The sequence below is a fragment of the Monodelphis domestica genome, chromosome 7 (genome assembly GCF_027887165.1).
Source record: "Monodelphis domestica isolate mMonDom1 chromosome 7, mMonDom1.pri, whole genome shotgun sequence".
Lineage (NCBI taxonomy): Eukaryota > Metazoa > Chordata > Mammalia > Didelphimorphia > Didelphidae > Monodelphis > Monodelphis domestica.
The window spans coordinates 91,898,549-91,917,556 of record NC_077233.1 but is presented as its reverse complement, the minus strand read 5'-3'; the positions used below and the strand labels follow the sequence as shown (position 1 = coordinate 91,917,556).

Genomic DNA, 19,008 nt, shown 5'->3' with positions numbered 1-19,008 from the left:
GGTCACATCTTGGGTGAGGGCAGAAACCATATAGGGATCAAAGACTGATAAAATCTCTTCTCTTCCCCCAGTACTTTCCATGTGACCTTCAATGCCATAAAGCAGGGGCTATCATCCCAATTTTATAGAGGAAGAAACTTAGGCTGAGCGATGGGAAGTCATTTGTCCAGAGTCATGCAAGGCAGCATATGACCTCAGAGCCTCCTCACTCCCCCTAAATAGCTACCAATTCTAGTTAGAAACTAAGTGAATCAGCCAGTGATTTTCTTGGACTTTCCAAAGGAAACCTATTCAGGATCAGTTCTGAAACAGGAACTCCTCTTAAAATCAAGCTGTCACACTTCCTATTCCCAGCTAACTCAAATTCAGGCAGGGAAGGAGTATGGAAGCAGCCCTAGGTCTGGTAATGTCCACTGAAGGAAACATGAACCAGAGACTCAGACGTGAAATAAATAGACTTCTGACTTTCCTGGAAATTATCAGGATTTCTTTATCTAAAGAAATGATAAGACAACAACAGGAAATAGTCAAGCCCAGTCCCATACAGACAGTGATTGGAGGGAACAGGCCTAGGCCTTGGAATGTCACAGTATTGTAGAATAGACCTTCCCTAGCTCAACCTGGCCAAGGGAGTAGGTATACATTTGTAAAGTAGTCCTATATTTATTTATAGGATGGCTGCCTGGGCATTGACACTTCCCATACAACCTGTAAACTGAAATGGAGAAGGGTCTCTTCTTGGGTCATTCATGTATCTGCAACCTAATTTTCTCCATTGCTCAAATAACACAAGACTCGACTTAACAGATATTTTATGCTATGTATCATGGACACCCAGGCTGCCTTCCCTGCCTAACATACTTTGGGACTGCCTCTGTCAAATGTTTTGAGGAAAATGTATATCCCTGTCTAGGAATCTTGTGTTGGTTCATCTTGAGCAAAGCTGTCTCTACTCACAGTTCAGGCTTGATAAATGTTGGTTGAAGGAATGAATAAATGAGTTATGTATAGGCCCAGGAAAGGCAAACAATATTAGTTACAGAACACATTACTAGGAAGGTAAACTGAGAAAGGAACGAAAATTAAATGAGAGAATTCATTTCTGGTCCTCGAATTTCTTCATCATGAAATTAAGAGGTTGGGTTATCTCTGAAATTATGTCTAAAGTTCCTTCAGCAAATATTTATTAAGTACATGTTATAGTCAAGGCACTAAAACCTAGGATTCTATAATTAAGACTTAATTCAGCTTGGCCATAGAAGGCAGAACTAGGATGGGGGGGAGGGGGAAGTTGAAGAGACAAACTGTTTTACCACGAGGAAAACATTCTCAACACAGAAGGCTGTCACTCACGGAGGTCTTCAAGCAGAGGGTTAGGGTTTGTTAATATCAAAGAGGGGATTCACACTTGAGGTACCATTTTATGTTAGATCCTCTGAGATTATGTAATTTGAATTATTCAAAAGTTCTGAACATACCACAGCCCAGAAAACTGAGTTGACTGTTTAGAAAACAATGGAAATGGCAGCTGGCATTTGGCCAAGTCCCTTCTATTGGCATTCAGAACATGATTCCTTGTGGACATGAGGATCTTGCCTTGTTCCTCTCCACCCCATATCTAGTACACCCTAAGGCAACTTCCTCAACCTTGGGTGCTTTTTTTTTTCATCTATGGGTGCCTTTATTATAATCATAGCTCCCATTTCTGCATCACTCTTAAGATTTACAAAGCATTTTTCCTCCCAAAAGATATGTGAAGTAGGTGACACTAGGCCAATTATCTCTCAATTGATGGAGGAAGAAACTGGCTCAAAGAGAAACAACTTACCCAAAGTCATATCAAGAATAACGAGCAGAGTCAGAATTCAAACCTATGTCCTCCAGATTTTCTTTAACTCATGCTGCCTCTAATTCTTTTCTTCCCTACCCAACCCCTGACTTCTATACCCATCTCTCTCTAGAAGGCCCTTGAAGAGCTGCTGAATTCTCCACTTAGGAGTTAGGGTTTCCTCCCTCTCCCAGACAATATCAACTAACCACAGGAGGATTTGTATGGATGTGTGTCCCATTCAGCCTGATAAAAAGGCAGGAAGAAGAGCTTAGTGGGTTAGGTCACTTCAAAGTATAGTAGCGAGTGGGCACAAAGGGCATCTTGCTAACCACCGCTTCCTGCTGCTTCTTCCGTACCTCCACCATCAGCGGGGTCCCAATTTTGCTGTATTGTCCATCCACGTAACCCATGGCCACATTCTTCTTCAGGCAGGGAGAGGGGCAGCCACTAGTGATTTCCCCTGGGAAGGGCATAGGAAACAAGGCAGGGAATGAGAGAGCAGAGGGCACACCTGTTCCCACGCAGGAGACAGCAGATTAAATAATATACATACACACAAACACACATTCTTTCTCTCTCTTCTGATGGAATGTAAGCTCCTAGCAGGCAAGATTACTTCATGCTTGTGTTTTTTATCCCTAGTGCCTAGCATGGCATCTACTACACGTGCACAAACAATAAGTATTTGCACGTTCAAGAGATGTCTTCATGAGTACCACACCTGATGATCCAGGCCGGGCACTGTGACAGCAAAGACTTTTTGCCCACCAGTTGACTTAGCCCAGAGACTGTGTAGCCGTCAACACCAGCCATTCCTGTCTCTTTCCACCTGAGGGTAACTTCTCAGCAGCATGGACCAGTCCCCGCCATCATCTGATAGTGACCTAGGACTCTGCAGTTCCCAAACTAAACACAAATTGGACCCTCCCTACTTGCTTCCAGCAGCTCCCACCTGCTGTCTTGGACTCATACCCCAGGGTTCTTCTGCAAGTGAGACCACTTCCAGTTCCAGAATTTCTTTGCAGCTGGGACTCAGCAACTAGACAGCAGCCACTGGTATAACCTCATACTTACCAAATACTTATTGATTAATTAGGAAAAATTAGAAAATAATTGCAAAACACTAGCTGTGCAGTCAAAAGAAACAAGATTTAACAAAATGGTTTAAATATCAGCTTTGCTACTTCTTTTTATGAGACTTTGGACAAGTTGCCTCCTTTCTCTGTGCCCATTTCCTCCTCTGTAAAATGATGGGTTTGGCCTAGGTGATTTCTAAGGGCTCTTTTAGCGCCAATCCTATTCTCATCTTACTTTTCAATTTCTTTGGGCAACTAGGTGACACAGTGGATAGATCACCAGACATGGGGTCAGGAAGCCTTGAGTTCAAATCTGGCCTCAGACCCTTTCTGGCTAAGTCACTTTACTCTGCTTTAGTTTCCTCATCTTTAAAATGAGCTGGAGGGGCCAGCTGGGTGTCTCAGTGGATGGAGAGCCAGGCCTAGAAACAGGAGGTCCTGGGTTCAAATCTAGCCTCAGACACTTCCCAGCTGTGTGACCCTGGGCAAGTCACTTGACCCCCATTGCCTAGCCCTTAGCACTCTTCTGCCTTGGAATCAACAGCCAGTATTGATTCCAAGACTGAAGGTAAAGGTTTTTAAAAATAAAATAAAATAAAATAAAATAAAATGAAATGAGCTGGAGAAGGAAATGGCAAACCATTCTTGTACCTTTGACAAGAAAACCACAAATGGAGTCACAAAGAGTTGGACAGAACTGAAAAATGACTGAACAATAACAGCACTCCCTCTTTTCCCTGGGCAGGGTCTGGATGTAACTGCTCTGCCTGCATAAAAGCACTGCAACCCCAAAAGTTGAATGACAAACCTGTTAATAGCTTTTGCCTACAGTTGATAATAGCTAACATTTATATGGCACTTTACAATTTGTAAAGCACTTTAGAAATATCTCATTTTTATTCTGACAATGATCCTGGGAGGCAGTTATTATATCATGTATATTTTATGTATTTATGAGTGCATTTATTATCCCCATCTTACAGATGAGGAACAGAGTTAGAGAAAGGCTAAATGACTTGCCCAGGGTCACATAGCTAGTACATGTCTGAAGACAAACTACACTCAAGTTTTGGGGCTCCAAGTCCTTCACACTATCCTCTGTACTACCTAGTTGCTATAGTTGATGACTCTTGATCACAGTTCAAAGCCAAGCCCTGCCTCCAGGAATGGGACATTTAGCCACAGAATCCTGAGCTGGAAAGGACCTCATTGATCACCCAGTCCAAAGAAGGAAATTAAGACTGAGAGATAAAGACCCTTGTCTTTCAGACAGTAAGAAGTAGAGCTGGGATTTGAACTCAAGTCCTCTGATTCCAAATCTAGTGTTCTTTCCATCACACCACATACAACCTTCTCCTCACTTGTGAGAACATATGGGAGAGGGTAGCACTGAGGACTGCCTTCTGCCCAGCTTTCCCCTGATTCAACCTACCAATAACAGCTCCCTCTGTGTTCATGATGAGGCTGTGCTGTCGAATAGGTGCTCCTGTAGATGTCAGCCCCACACGCTTACGGGTCAGCTTTCCTTTTATCTGGGGGACAACAATGGCAGCACCAGGGAAGTCCATGGCAGCTCTTCGACGTTTTCCTGTAACAGTACCCACCAGATATGGGAGATGGATGTTTAGTATTCTCCTGGGGGAGGGGGGGTTCATGATCCCCTCCATCAATTCCAGGGTTAAATCCATTTCAGATCAGTGCTTAATAAATGTTTAGTACCCAATGAAATTGGCTGAGGGAAGAGTGGGTGAAGTGGAGGGAAGGAAATAATGTGATTATTGTAACCAAGGAATAATGTTCTAAATTGACTAAATAAACTCATTCAAGGGGGGGGGGGGGAGGATGTTTAGTGAACAAGTGATATAGTCCTATAGTCCTGAATCTTCTGTCCTAGCTCTTCTGCCAGTCATTGAGGGTCATTTATCTGACCCTAGAGTACCTTTCCAGCCTTAACTTAATATGCAGCTATCTCCAGACATGCTAAATACTTTCTAGCCTCCCTTATCCATTCTCCTAATCTTCCTTATCTAAATCCTATCCACAAACCCTTTACAGGTGCCCTCTTTGGAAAGTTTTCTTTGATTACTGACCCAACCAATAATGGCTTTCCCTACCAAGAAGAACAGACTATTAGAACCTAAAAAACAAGAGCTCTGTTTTCTAGAGTGCTTTAGGATTTATAAAACACCTTCCACATAGGAACCCAGGGAGGTAAGTGGTACAATAATTATTCTCATTTTATAGAGAAGGATGTCTCAAGACCCCCCCCTGCATCCATCCTCCATTTAGCTGCCAAAGGGATATTCCTAATATGCAAGTCGGGGGTGGGGGTGGGGGGAACTGGGTGGCTCAGTGGCCTAGAGATGTGAGGTCCTGGGTTCAAATGTGACCTCAGCCACTTCCTAGTTGTGAGACCCTGGGCAAGGCACTTAACCCCCATTGCCTAGCTCTTACCGCTCCTCTGCCTTGGAAGACAGTATTGGTCTAAGGCAGAAGGTAAGGGTTAAAAAAATAAAATAAATGCAAATCTGACCAAGTCATTTCAAAACTCCACAAAACCATAACAGATTCCATCTGAGTCAGGATATTCAAGAAAAACAAATCAATGAGTCGTTTTTAAAGCCACAGTTAACATAAGGAGAAAGAGAGGTCTGTGAACACTAGAGGCAGGGTCTGGCCAAGGCCATCTCAGTTCAGAAACAGGCTGTGTACCAGTGCAAGAAGAGATTCCAGATCCCCGATAGAGGGAACTAAACTTGTATAGGGTACAGGCTTGACTTGGCAGTCAAGACCCAGGTGTGGATTGTAGATCCTGTGCCTAGGATTGGTGTTCCAAGGTAAGAAGTGGTCTGGAGCTCTAGGCTGGGTACTAGTGTGAAGAGAGAATTAGACCCTCTTAGTTTATTTTTAATGTGTAATCAATCAGCAAACTTGAACTTAAAGAAAGTACTCCTATTTAGTACTTAGCTAACCATTAAGAGAGCTCACAAGTCACTTACTAGTTCACACCCCCAAAGGCCACATGCACTTCCTTGCCCCCCCTCTGCAAGTGCTAGGCAAATTAGGAGGCTGTGATTGGTTCCTGTGAAGTGGGAGAGACAGGAAGTAACATGGGAAAAGGACTATAAAAGGAGAAACCAAAGGACAAGATGCACTCTTGGCTTCCTGGGTGCTTCAGCCAGGGGACCCTCTCTTGGTTAGTGCTTTGGTGGGACACTCTCTTCAGTGTGAGTTCTGGTGAGATTCTCGGTTGGCTTAGCCTTGTGTATGCTGAAGGCTCTCGGCTGTTTTTCAGCATCTCCTGGCTCTTCAGATTTCAGCTTTCTAATTAGGACTTTGGATTCTGGTGAGACTTGCTTTTGGATCTGCCTTCGTGGTCTAGGATTAGGGTATTTGTATACAGCTAGGCGATTTTTTCCCCCTACCTCTTTCCTATTTCATATCTCTACTCAGTTATAAATAAAAGCTGTTAACAGTTTTTCTGACTTAAGGGTTAATATTTTATAAACAACAACCACAATCTTACTTTTAGAACTCTCATATTTTGTCAAACCTAATTTTAAATCTTACACTAGTAAGATGCAAATTCAGAAGTAGGGAGTAGATGTGAGGTTCAGAGCCCCAGAAGCAAAGTGAGGTCTCAATTCCAACATTTAAAGCCTGCAAAAGAATAACCTGGGCAAGAATCCAATATCAAAAGAAAAACTACAATTCTGCAACTCAGAACCACCAGGCTTTCTAGCTAGCTTATAGTTGACCAGCACAACTCCAAACAGAAATTCAGACCCTCAGCCCTGGTCAGGAGTTTGCAGAGCTCAGACCAGAGGGGACAACAATCAGATATTTCCTTAAACCATATCACTTTGGGAGCACTTTGGGGGTCACCAGCCCAAGCTATCCCTGAGAGCCTAGAATAACACTATAACTCTATACCACAAGAAAGCAGCAGTAGGTCCCTCCAAGAGTACACAGAACCTGGCCCTAATAAAGTCCAAAAGTCAGGAAAATGAAGCTAGAAAAATGAACAAATAGAAAAAAAATCCCACCATAAAAAGCTATTTTAATTTTAGAGACACTCAAGATACAAATCCAGAAGCACAAAATGACCTCATAACTCACTCCTACAAGCAAAGACTCAAAGTAAAACACAGCTTGGACAGAAATTCAATTAGAATTATAGGAAGAGATGAAGTAAGAGTTTTAAAAAAAAGTTATAAATGAGAACACTACTGAAAAAAACTGGAAGAGAAATAAAAGCTATGGAAGAAAAAATTGGGAAGGTAATTTATAGAGTGGCACAGGAGGTACAAAACCTTGTTTAAGCAATAAAATCACTGAAAATTAGTATGTACTAAACAGAAGTTAATGACTTCATGAAACAAGAAACATTAAAAGTCAAAACACTGAAAAGGTAGAAGAAAATGTAGAGTTGTTACTAAGTCAGAAAATAAAGATTTTTTTTTAAATCTTAAAAGAAAATTGCATAGATCTCTTATGAGCAGAAATAGTAGAAAACAGAAAGAATCTATTGGTCATCCCCTAAAAAAACTCCAAAATGAAAATTCCCAGTAACATTAAAGTAAAAACCCAAAGTTTCTAGATCAAAGAAAAAATACTAAAAATAACTGGAAAGAAAGAATTCAAGAACTGAGGATCACATATGAGTAAGCAGCTACCATTCTAAAGGAGCAAAGAGCTTGAATATGATATTCAGGGACAGGATATAGCTGTCAAACAAGAATAACTTGTCCAGCAAAACTCAGTATAATCCCACAAAGGAAAAAAAATCAAGTTCTAATGAAATAAAGGACTTCCAAATATTCCTGAAGAAAAGTTCAGTTATGGAGAAACTTTGAAGTACAAATACAGAAGTTAAGAGAAACATAAAAAGGTAAACATGAACTAACATGAATAAAGTACTAAACAAAGATAAACTGTTTACATTTTAAAATGGGGAGACAATATATGTGTCCTCTTCTCTGAACCCTATCATCATCAGGGTTCACAGAGGTAGTCTGATCTGACAGGAGACTTGGGAATGATTTGTTATAACATGATGACATTAAAAAAATGGAAAGCAGGGGGCAGCTGGGTGTCTCAGTGGATTGAGAGTCAGGCCCAGAGACAGGAGGTCCTGGGTTCAAATATGGCCTCAGACACTTCCCAGCTGTGTGACCCTGGGCAAGTCACTTGACCCCCATTGCCTAGCCCTTACCACTCTTCTGCCTTGAAACCAATACCCAGCATTGATTCCAAGACAGAAGGTAAGGGTTAAAAAAAAAAGAATGGAAAGGAAAGGGAAGAGGAATACACTGGGGCGGAAAAGGAAGGATAGGGAAAATTGTCTCACATAACTGGGGTATGCAACCAGAAGTCTATACAAACAAGGAAAACGGGATGGGGGTGGTGGGGGTGGTGGCTGACACTTAAACCTTATTCTCATCTAAACTAGTCAAAGGAGGGAAGAATAGTTACACAGACAGCTGGGTACAAAAATGCATTTCACTCAATAAGGAAACAGGTGAGAAAAGGGAGAAGGAAGAGTACAAAGGAAGGTTGATGAAGGTAGAGACTGAACCATGAGTAAAACAAATTCTAAAATAATGTACAAAAATATTTATAGCTTTTTTGAGAAGGCAAAGAATGGGAAACTGAGGGAATGTCCATCAAGTGGAGAACAGCCAAATCAATTATGGTATATAAATATGATGGAATACTATTGTGCTGTAAGAAATAATGAAGTGAGGGGCAGCTAGGTGGCTCAGTGGATAGAGAGCTAGACCAAGACACAGGAAGACCTGGGTTCAAATTTGGCCTTAGATACTTCTGAGCTGTGTGATCCTGGGTAAGTCACTTAACCCTGATTGCCTAGCCCTTACTACTTCTGCCTTGGAACTGATACTTAGTAGCTAATCTAAGAATTAGAAGGTAAGGGTTTTTTGAAAGAAAGAACAAGAAAGAAGGAAAGAAAAAGGAAGAGGGAAATAAAGAGAAAGATTTATATGAACTGATATTGAGTGAAGTGGGCAGGACCAGGAGAATAATTTCTACAATGACAACAGTATCATAAAAATCAACTACTCTGAAAGATTTAAGAACTCTGATCAACATAATGGCTAACTCTGATTTCAGAAGATCAACAATGAAACATTCTCTCAATCTGATGAAAGGTGAAAGTAATAGAACAAGGCAAATTTTCTTTTGGACATGGCTAATGCATAAATTTGTTTTCTTTGGCTACAGATGTATATAACAGTAATTTTGTTTTTCTTTTTGGGAGGAAGAGAAGGTGGATTTTGGATGATATAAAAAATTTTAATAAAAAACGTTCTTTACTCAAATCTAGGGCTCTTTATCTTATACCACACTTCCTCAGCAGCATTTTCCACTTCCCTAATATACTTTTCACATATTGTAGCCATTCAGGAAATCAACTGAGTCACATAGCAAGAATGAAGGATAGGAGCAGCAAGGTGGCTCATTGGATTTAGAGTCAGGCCTAGAGATGAGAAGTCCTGCGCTCAAATCTGGCTTCCTAGCAGTGTGACCTTGAGCAAGTCACTTAACCCTTATTGCCTAGCCCATCTTGCTCCTCTGTTTTAGAACTGAAACTAAGACAGAAGGTAAGGGTTTAAAAAAATTAAATAAAGAACAAAGGATAACAGATAACCAGCCTAAGTGATGTACTGGTAACTTTAAAATGTAAAAGTATCTAGAAAAAGGCTTCTCTGGAGGATGAGGCAACATGGATAAGAATCCCTTGTAAGACCCAGGACAAGTCAATTCATCTCCTGGGGCTTTTGTTTTCTTGTATCTGTAAATGAAGGGGTTAGAGAAGCTTCCCTTTGAGGATCTTTCCAGCTCTAGATTTAAAATTTGCTAAAATACAAAAATATATCTATTTCCTGTTGCTGTATTACAATGTGAGCTCCATGAGAAAAAAATCATGTCACAGCAACTCTGTACTTCCTCACTTCCCAAGTATAAGGCTCAGCATGCAGGAAGTGCTTAATAAAGTTTGAATGAAGGCACAAAGGATACTTCAAAATTTACTTTATACTTGGCTCCGCCCCTACCTCTTGGCATGGATGGACCCAGCATGGGAAGCTACCACGGATATCCCTGCCCAGACTCACCCAGGGTCCAGCCCAGGCTCCCCTCCACAGGGGTGGTGCGTTCATCAATGTCATTCCCATAGAGGCAAAGACCTGCCTCCAGCCTCAGGCTGTCTCTGGCTGCCAGCCCTGCCAGCTTGACCTCCTGGTTCTTCAGCAGCGCCTCTGCCAGGTGGACGGCCTTCTCTGCTGGCACCGAGATCTGTGTGGAATACAGGTTATGGGAAGGCGAGCTCGCTGCCCCCCAAACACAGCTACTCTAAAGTAGGCAGACATCATCCTAGGTCCACAGAAGAAGGAAATTTTTGCTGAGAAACTGGGGAAAAGAGAAAATGTACATAGGAGGTTTTATAACCAGAAGGGACCCTGGAGACCATTTAGCTCACTGCTGTCATTTTTTAAGAGAGGAAACTGAGTCGTAGGAGGGGAAGGAACTTGCCCAGCTCCTAAAGATCAGAGCCGAGGTCTTCTGCCTCTAAATGAAACGCTCTTTCTACCGTGGCCTCGTGTACCTCCACACCATCTTCCCCCGTGTAACCACAGCGGGTCACACGGCAGCCGGGCACTCCAAACACATCCATCACGGCACTGGTCATGAAGGTCAGCTTCCGAAGGTCATCGGACACCCCAGCCTGCAGCACGTGGGCCGCCGAAGGACCTGGCACGATGACGAAGCGGTCAGAGCTCTGCCTAGCCTTACTTAGGACCACTGCCCGCTGCTGCTCTGTGGCTCTCCAGGAACGACTGGGGCCAGAAAAGAGACGGGAAGGAGACGCCTCTCTCCCACCTTCTCCTCGCTGGTTAAGTTCCAGGCTGCTACGGCCATGCTCAAAAGGAGTCTCTATCACCCCGGCAAGGCACTCACCTTGTAGAGCCATCAAGGCATGATCAGTCACCTCCAGGTTCACATCCCAGCCAGCACTTCTCAGCTCCGAGGCCTTGTTCTGGAAGCAGAGACAAAGGCTTGGTCCCAAATGGTTCTCCATCCCAGTTTCTACTGCTCTCCGCAGAGAAATGCTCCCCCGCCATCCTTAGGGAAAAGTCCTTCTCGCAGTGGATCACACCCCGTACCTGCATGAGGGCCAGGTCCTTCTCTCGGCAGCCAGCGTTGGACACCACGTAGAGGTACTTGTCAGATGTGTTTGTCACAATCAGGTCATCTATGATACCACCTTCTTCATTGGTGAAAAGAGTCAGCGTCCCCTGTCGCCAAGACCAAAGCTATCACCTTCTGGTCCAAAGTTGCCAAAAGCTACAAAGGAAACTCCTACAAAACTACGGAGTAGAAACTATGATCTAGGAGATCGCCTCAGTGACTGGGCATGCTCATCTTTTTAATAAAATAATTGTATCCTAATTATCAAGCACTTTTTTTTTGCCCTTCCCCTACCACTCCTCCATATAAAAAAAGGAATGCAAAACCCTTGTAGCATCTAAGCACGATCAAGCAATACAAATTCCTATACTGGCCACATCCAAAAATTGTGTTCCTCGTTGTGCGTATTAGTTCATTACCTCTCTGCCAGGAGGCGGGCAGCCGTCTCTATCACAGCCCTCTAATACCGATTACTGTGTGGGATGGCGCTCTTAAATCTTTCAGAACTGTTTGCTTTATGCAATATCAATGCTACAGTATAAACTGTTCTCCTGCAGAGAACCATGCTAATCTTTAATAGCTAACAAGAGAATTTAAGAATCTTCTCTGAAGGAAGATCTCTCTCCCAGGCTAGCGGAAGCTTGGTGCTAAGAGTTGTGTTTCCAGAGGAAAGGATGCACTAGGCTTAAGTCTTCATTTGTGACTGGGTGCATACATCTAGGACCAGGAGGGACCCAGAAAGGGTCTAAATATTTATTTCCTAACACTATTCTCTACATATGGGGGTTAAATTCCCTTCAGCTGCATTTTCTTTTCTTTTTATTTTATTCCAATAACAAACTTACACATAAGTTTTCCAAAGTTACACGATTCATGTTGTCTCCCTCCCCGTTTCCTCCCCCCTCCTGAATTGACAAGCAATTCTAGTGAGTTGCACATGTAGTATCACACAAGACATATTTCCAGATTATTCCTTTTTGTAAGTGAATAATCTTATAAAACCCAAACCCCAAATCATATACCCAAATGAATTAGTGATAAATCATGTTTTCATCTGCATTTCTGCTCCCACAGTTCTTTCTCTGGATGTAGATAGCATTTTTTTCATAAGTCCCTCAGAATTGTCTTAGATCATTGCATTTCTGTTAGTAGCAAAGTCAGTGGCATTTTCTAATGGTCTTGATCATGTTTCTGCCCCCATCACAAGTGAGCTTTCCTCAGAAATACAGCATCACAACACAACCCAGACAGTCTATGCTACATGGCATTCTTTCTGTCTTTTCTTCAAGAACACTTCATTGGTGGGGGCAGTTGGGTGGCTCAGTGGATGGAGAGTCAGGCCTAGAGACAGGAGGTCCTGGATTCAAATCTGGCCTCAGACACTTCCCAGCTGTGTGACCCTGGGCAAGTCACTTGACCCCCATTGCTTAGCCCTTACCATTCTTCTGCCTTGGAGCCAATACACAGTATTGATTCCAAGATGGAAAGTGAGGGTTAAAAACAAAAAACACCTCATTGGGATGGTCTATCAATGCAGACAGAAAAATCATTTCATAATTTAGAAGATGGTCTCTGACAGGTGCTGTGGCTTGATATTATCTGCAGCCAACATTGCGACGACGACGAGGTGCACCAACTCAAGCAGCCTTGACCATGCAATCAGACACAGACTGGCACCAACTCAATATGTACAACCTGCCATCGGTTGAATTTCACTGGCAAGGCCTGTGAGAACCGGAACCCCTGGACAAGTTACAATGAGGCATGTGAATAGGACTTGAGTGGCAGGATCTCCAAACGTACACGGCAGGTAACATGGTATTAGTGCATCTGCTTTTGAAAATGGAATCTGTCAGTGGGCCTATCCTAACGGCCAGTTGCAGCCCTAATATAAAGCCTGGGTTGGGCTCACAGGCGATGCAAACTCACGTGGGGCTAAACCCCAAGGGGTCATCCCTCTAGTAGTAGGGATACTGGCAAAATTAAGCAGACCTTTCTGTGGGGGCTAAACCAATGGGGGTAGAGGGAGGGAGGGAGAGAGAAATAGCTGGGACTTGACAAGGAAGACCCTTACCTGGTTTGGCTTCAGTTCAGCAATATCACTGACCACCAAGCTCTCCATCATCTTCACTCGATCCTGACCAAATATCTTGGTCTTGAGAAGAGATTAAATGATTTTAGCAGCAGAACCAAGCAAAGACACCCATGTGTCTCTCTGAGGACGAGCACAAGCCCATGAAATAAATCATAGAATCATTTCAACTCAAAGTGAAAGGGACCTCTGACATTTAGTTCAATTCTAAATGTATTACCAAGTAATAATTATCAAAACTGGGCAAAAAATAGAGTATTTCAGAATAGAAAATGTCAGGACTAGAGACATCAGACAACAATCAAACTAATACAAAAGATTAACTTTTGATAAACCTACAGGAAAATAAAAAAAATGAGGAATGAGATTCATTATTTAACAAATATGTGTGAAAAGATCAGTTAGCAGTGTGGCAGGAAAAATTGGGTTTAGATACATCTCAAGAAAAGGAGAATGGCTAAATAATTTTACATTAATATAACAGAATTCTAAAATGCAATTAAGATAAATAATCTTAAGCAGTAGAACTCAAGATAGACCTTTATGAAATACAAAATAAAAAGGGGAAAAAAGGCAGAACAAAGAGGCACAGTAGTATACACTACCAATCACACAAGAGGTGAAAAGTGGGTGAAAATGAACAGACAGACTCCAGATAAGAGACTTAGGAGGAGCCCCTGAAAGGCCAGGATGCTTTAGGTGCAAAAATTAATTTACTTAAATGCTGACCCTAGAATCATAAAGACTGGAATTCAAATTTGGCCTCTGAAACTTACTAGTTGTGTGACCCTGGCCAAGTTACTTAACTAATGTCTGCCTCAGTTTCCTCATCTGTCAAATGTTGATTATAACTTCACCTACAATTATCTCAAACAACTGTAAAGCGTTTAGCAGAATTCCTGGCACATAGTAAGCACTCTATAAAATGTTAACTATTATTATCTTAATAGTTACAAAGCAAATTAAATTAGTTGTGTTTATATTAAGTTTATAATATTTTTTTAAGAGTCCAAGAATAATTTTGTACTATCTAGGGCCAAGAGGCCTGACTGGAAAGGAAGAGAACAAGCATTTATTAAGCACCTGCCATGAGTCAATATAATTTGGTTCTAATAAAGATGGTGCTTTAAATTTTGACAAAAGAAGCGCATTTCTGTTGCAGACAACATCCCCCAAGCTTAAGAGTCATTTGGACTCTTCCCTCTTTCTTACACACTCACATAGTAGCAGTTGCCAAGACCTGTTGATTCTACTTCTGTTCCCTATTCTTTGCTTAATGGGCCACCACCCTAATTCAAGCCTTCATAATTTTTCACTTGGATTATTAAAACAGTCCTTCACTGTCCATGACTGAGTCATTATCCTGACAGGTAGAGCAACCATTGTAAATCAACAAACTGGACTCTGGGGGGCAGAGCAGTTTAATGAGAAGAGCCCAATAGTAGAGTCAGATCTTAGGCACCAACTCTGGCTCTGCTAATTCCGCAGGTGGCCTTTGGCCGAGTTCCTTCTGCTACCTGAACCTGTTTTCAACAAAAGTAAAACGGGAGAGTTGGGCCCTAGAACCCTTTCAGGTCTGACTTGCTGTTTAAAAGTGGGGCTCTTATAAGTTAAGTTCATCATATCTTAGATTTATAGCTAGAAGGGACCTTGGAGGTAATGTAATCCAAACCTTTCATTTTACAGAGGAGGAAACTGAGGCCCAGGGAGGTTAAAGGATTCATCTAAGACCACATAGATTATATGTGGCAGAACAAAGTTATTAGCCTTTGCTAATTACCTACACTGTGTCAAGTCCTAGGGGTAAAAGGAAAGGTTAAAAAACAAACAGTGCCTGCCCTCAAGGAGCTCAAAGTCTAACTGGGGAGATCATATGCAAACAAATATCAGTAAATAAGATATACACAGGATAAACTTGAGACAATCAATAGAGGGAAGGCTAAGGGACCAGGAAAGACTTCTTGCAGAAGGTAGGACTTTAGCTGAGACTTGAAGGAAGTTATGGAGATAAGGAAAGAGAGCATTTCAGACATGGAAGAAAAGCTACTAAAAATGTCCAAACTTGGGGGATGGAGTGGATTGTATAAAGAATAGCAAAGATGTCAGGATCATCAGATCCCAGAATATGTGAAAGGGATTAAGGTGTAAAAAGGCTGGAAAGGTAGGGAGGGACCAGGTCATGAAGGGCTTTAAAAGCCAGACACATGATTTTATTTTTGATTCTGTAGTTAATAGGGGACTACTGGGGGATACTAGATAGGGAGTGGCACAGTTAGGGCTGTACTTTAGGAAGCTCATTTGACAGCTAACTGGACAAACTGAACAAGCCTTCAAGATAAATGAATCCAACCAGAAGACTATAATAGTTCAAGTATAAAGTGATGAAGGTGTGCATCAAGGTGGTAGCAGTTTCAGAGGAGAGGAGGGGCTTATGGGAGATGCTGGGAAGGCAGAATTGTCAGGCCCTAGCAACTGATTAGATATGATTTAAGAATGAATTTAGGATGGGGACTTAGTTAATATCCTCAACTGAAATGAAAACCGGTGTGACTGGGTGGAGGATGGTACCCTGAACAGAATTAGCAATGTTAAGAAGAGGGAAGAGCTTTGGGGGTAAAGACAGTAAGTTTAGTTTTGGACATGTTGAACTTAAGATGTCCACTAGACAGCTAGTTTGATGTCCAATAGGTAGTTGGAGATTTGGGCCTGCATGTCAGAAGTTGGATTCTGGAAAAAAAAACAATTGCATTTTATTGCTTTTATATTATTAATCATAAGCCAAGTAATCACATATAATCCTTTGGGTAGGTAACGGCAACTATGATTTTTAGTCAAAGCCAGTGATTAAACTAACTGTATAAACAATATCAAATTATAATAATAGAATATTAACTATAGTAGTAGAAAGAATAGAGTTTGCTGTTTTAGAATATTATAGCAACTAACTAGATTAAGAACTTCTGTTGAAGGAATAAAAACTATATAGTTAACTATATATATAGTTAATATATAGTCTATATAGTTAACTAGGGAAGTTGTAACTCATGCAGCAGATGAGCTGTGCTCATTTGGAATGGTGAGTGTGCATTGGCATGTCCAGGTGTTATTTGATCCTGTGAAGATGTATACTCATGACAGGCTCTTCAGAGTTTTATGACCAAGTCTTTTCCCAGAGTCAGTGTGTTGGTGCTAGGCTAATAGTTAATAAGGTTAATTAAAATGCTTTTTAAAAAATGTATTTTATGTTAATCTTATACTAGAATTTATTCATTCTTAGCAAATTTTACCAAATATTAGAACTTCAGAAAGGTAAAAAAAAGATGAGGGATAAGAAAAAGGTCATTAGATTTCATAGTAAAGAAATGCTTTGGTAACTTTGTAGAGCAATTTCTGTTGAATGATTGAGACTAGAAGCCAAAGTGCAGAGTTAAGAGAATAAGAAACAGACTGACTTCTGCAGAAGTGTAAGGGTTTTTTTTTTTTTTGAGGATGGGAGACAGGGGTATGTAAGGAAGCAGTCAGATGACAGGAAGAGATTGAAGATTAATGAGATTATATGCTGGAGGAGACAGATGGAATGGGATTATTTATGTATGTATAGCCAGGGGTTAGAATTGAGATCCTCTGACTCCAAAAATCTCATTTATTCCAGTAGATAAGAAATATCTCTTAGCATTACTCAGTTGTCTGGAACCTGACTTTTTTCAGCACAAATATGTATTAGCTTTCAGTGATTTTTGAACCCACAAACAGAGGGTCCATGTATAGTGATCTAATCCAAAGCCCAGATTGAAACCAAATTCAGTATTTTAGAGTAAATGCTAAACCATTCCTCTTACAGCTCTACTATTTAGCTTTATGCCTCTCAGACTTCAAAAGCCTGCTCAAGAATCTCTTCACCAGTCTTCCCACTAATCAAGCCCAACATTCCTTTAAGTTTGGGGGAAGTTGGTGTGTATGTGTGTGTGTGTGAATTGTATTAGATAATCTAAGGTCTCTTCTAGCTCTAATATTTTGGGATTCTTAAATATTCAGTTCTACTTAGTTCCTGGCTAGCGTCTCCAAAAGCCCAGAAAAAAACAAGTGGCCAAAACATTATAACTGTCAGAACTGGACTTCCTTCTTTCATCCTGAACTTGGGACTGGGTCATTAGCATTCACCTGTAGCATGTGGGACACATCGAACAGTGAGCAATGTCTTCGGGTATGCAGGTGGGATTCTAAGTGGCTGTCCTGGTACTGCACAGGTAGGCTCCAACCAGCAAAAGACACCATCTTCCCACCGTGGCTCTTGTGGAAATCAAACAGTGGGGTTTTCTTCAAGGCTTCCTGCTAGGGAGTAAAATTATTGGTCTGAGAGGCCACCCTAGGCAGGTAAGGTTTGCCTCTACTTAGGGCCCTTTGCATACACTCTTACTTTCTCCTGAGGTCTTCTTTCTTCACCTTTGACAGTTCCCCATCTTCTCAGGGAGACATTTCCTTTTCTTCTGCTCTCCTTTTGAGTCCCAAGTAAAATCTCATCTTCCACAGGAAGCCTTTTGCAATTCCTCTTAATTCTTAGGGCCTTCCCTCCTTTATTTCCTATTTATCTCATTTTTTATATAGCTTATTTTTGTTGTCTCTGGCACTAGACTGCTTCCAGAGAGCAGGGGATGTTATTTGCCTCTTTTTGTATTCCCAGAGCTCAGCCACCGGTTTTCTGATATTGATAAGCCCCATTTTCCTCTCTCATTCTCAATACTGCTTCCTCTCTCCTTTTTCCTGGCTTCTCTAGATCATCTGGTCCCTCCTCATCTCTACCTGAACCCCCTTCCCAAAAGTATCATTCCCCCCTACTTTCAGCCCTTTCTGATAGTCCTACTTTTCCCTCTCCAAGGTAGCTCCTCTTCCTTTCCTGGTCCACATTAGACTCCCCCAGGATTTCCTTCCCTAGCTCCTCTCTCCTTTTTCCTGCAAGAAGATTCTCCTCTACTCCCACCTTAAGGGTTTCTTCCTTCTCAGAGACCCCTCTCAGGGGCTTCAGCTCCTCTTTCCCCATTTCTGCTCAAAGACTTCCTAGAAACCCTAATCTTCCCTCCCCGGGGCCTTTCCCTTCCCCACCCCCCTTTCCCCTTCTTTCCCCTACTCTACCTGTAGCCCATCCCCCAGGACGCCTTTCCACCCACTCCTTTCCTGAATCCTTTTCTTGGGACCCCAGTCCCTGCTTCCTTCCATAGTCCCACCCTATGGCCGTCTCCCCCGCCCCGCCCCCCAACCCGCTTCTTTTACCTTGGAGCCCCCACCCCAAGGCTCCTGCTCTTTTCTCCCCAAGACCCCAACTACTCATCTCTTCCCCAAGGTTTCCGCAACCTCCCCGCCCACTTTTCTGGGCCTTCGGTCTCCTTTTCTCTCAGAAGCTCCCCACCCCCAGACGAGGGCTCCAGCCCCTCCACTTTGTCTAGTCCCCTAGGCCGCTCCAACCGAACCCCGTCCCACCTGCCCCGAACTCAGAGACCGTCGGGTTGCTGTGGGGCGACTATTTCGCGCCCCAGCCGCAGCAGCGCCGAGATGCCCCCAGAGTCGCCAAGCCGAGCTCCTAGCGTGCTGCATCTTCAAGCCAGAGGGCTGGAACCCGACCCCTAGCCTGGGGCTCTGCTCTCCGACCGCGCTAGTGCTGGCCGGCTGAGCAGCAGAGGACAGTGGGAGTTGTAGTCCCGTCTCCCCTCCCACTTGACCCGAGGGGGTCTAGGAGTTTCCGTCTCGGCCGCAGGGCAAGAATGAGAGAGTCCAAGATTTTGCTAAACAGGTCATGGTATCGT

At 42.5% G+C, this 19,008-nt stretch overlaps 1 protein-coding gene across 4 annotated transcripts; it reads right to left on the bottom strand.

Moving 5' to 3' along the window:
- Positions 1-465: 465 nt before the first annotated feature.
- On the bottom strand, positions 466-18,989 carry AMT (aminomethyltransferase). Of its 4 annotated transcripts, none has more exons than XM_007499853.3 (9): positions 18,686-18,989; positions 17,372-17,542; positions 13,193-13,273; positions 11,094-11,225; positions 10,888-10,966; positions 10,535-10,680; positions 10,044-10,224; positions 4,340-4,495; positions 466-2,291 (listed from the first exon to the last, which is right to left on the bottom strand). In XM_007499853.3, exons 1-9 carry the CDS (start codon positions 18,797-18,799, stop codon positions 2,113-2,115), a joined length of 1,239 nt encoding a protein of 412 aa, XP_007499915.1. In that variant the 5' UTR covers positions 18,800-18,989; the 3' UTR covers positions 466-2,112. The 4 variants fall into 4 exon arrangements, with proteins under 4 accessions (XP_007499915.1, XP_007499913.1, XP_016279871.1 ...); XM_007499851.3 differs by having other exon boundaries at positions 17,372-17,539; positions 18,686-18,909; XM_016424385.2 differs by lacking the exon at positions 18,686-18,989 and adding an exon at positions 17,628-18,271.
- Positions 18,990-19,008: the final 19 nt, after the last annotated feature.

Coding starts and splice junctions, on each gene's coding strand:
- AMT (XM_007499853.3), bottom strand. CDS start 18,799: ATGCAGCACGCTAGGAGCTCGGCTTGGCGACTCTGGGGGCATCTCGGC. Junction 4,496..10,043: donor GAGCCTGGGCTGGACCCTGG/GTGAGTCTGGGC, acceptor GTACTGTTACAG/GAAAACGTCGAAGAGCTGCC. Junction 2,292..4,339: donor CACAGAGGGAGCTGTTATTG/GTAGGTTGAATC, acceptor TGCCCTTCCCAG/GGGAAATCACTAGTGGCTGC.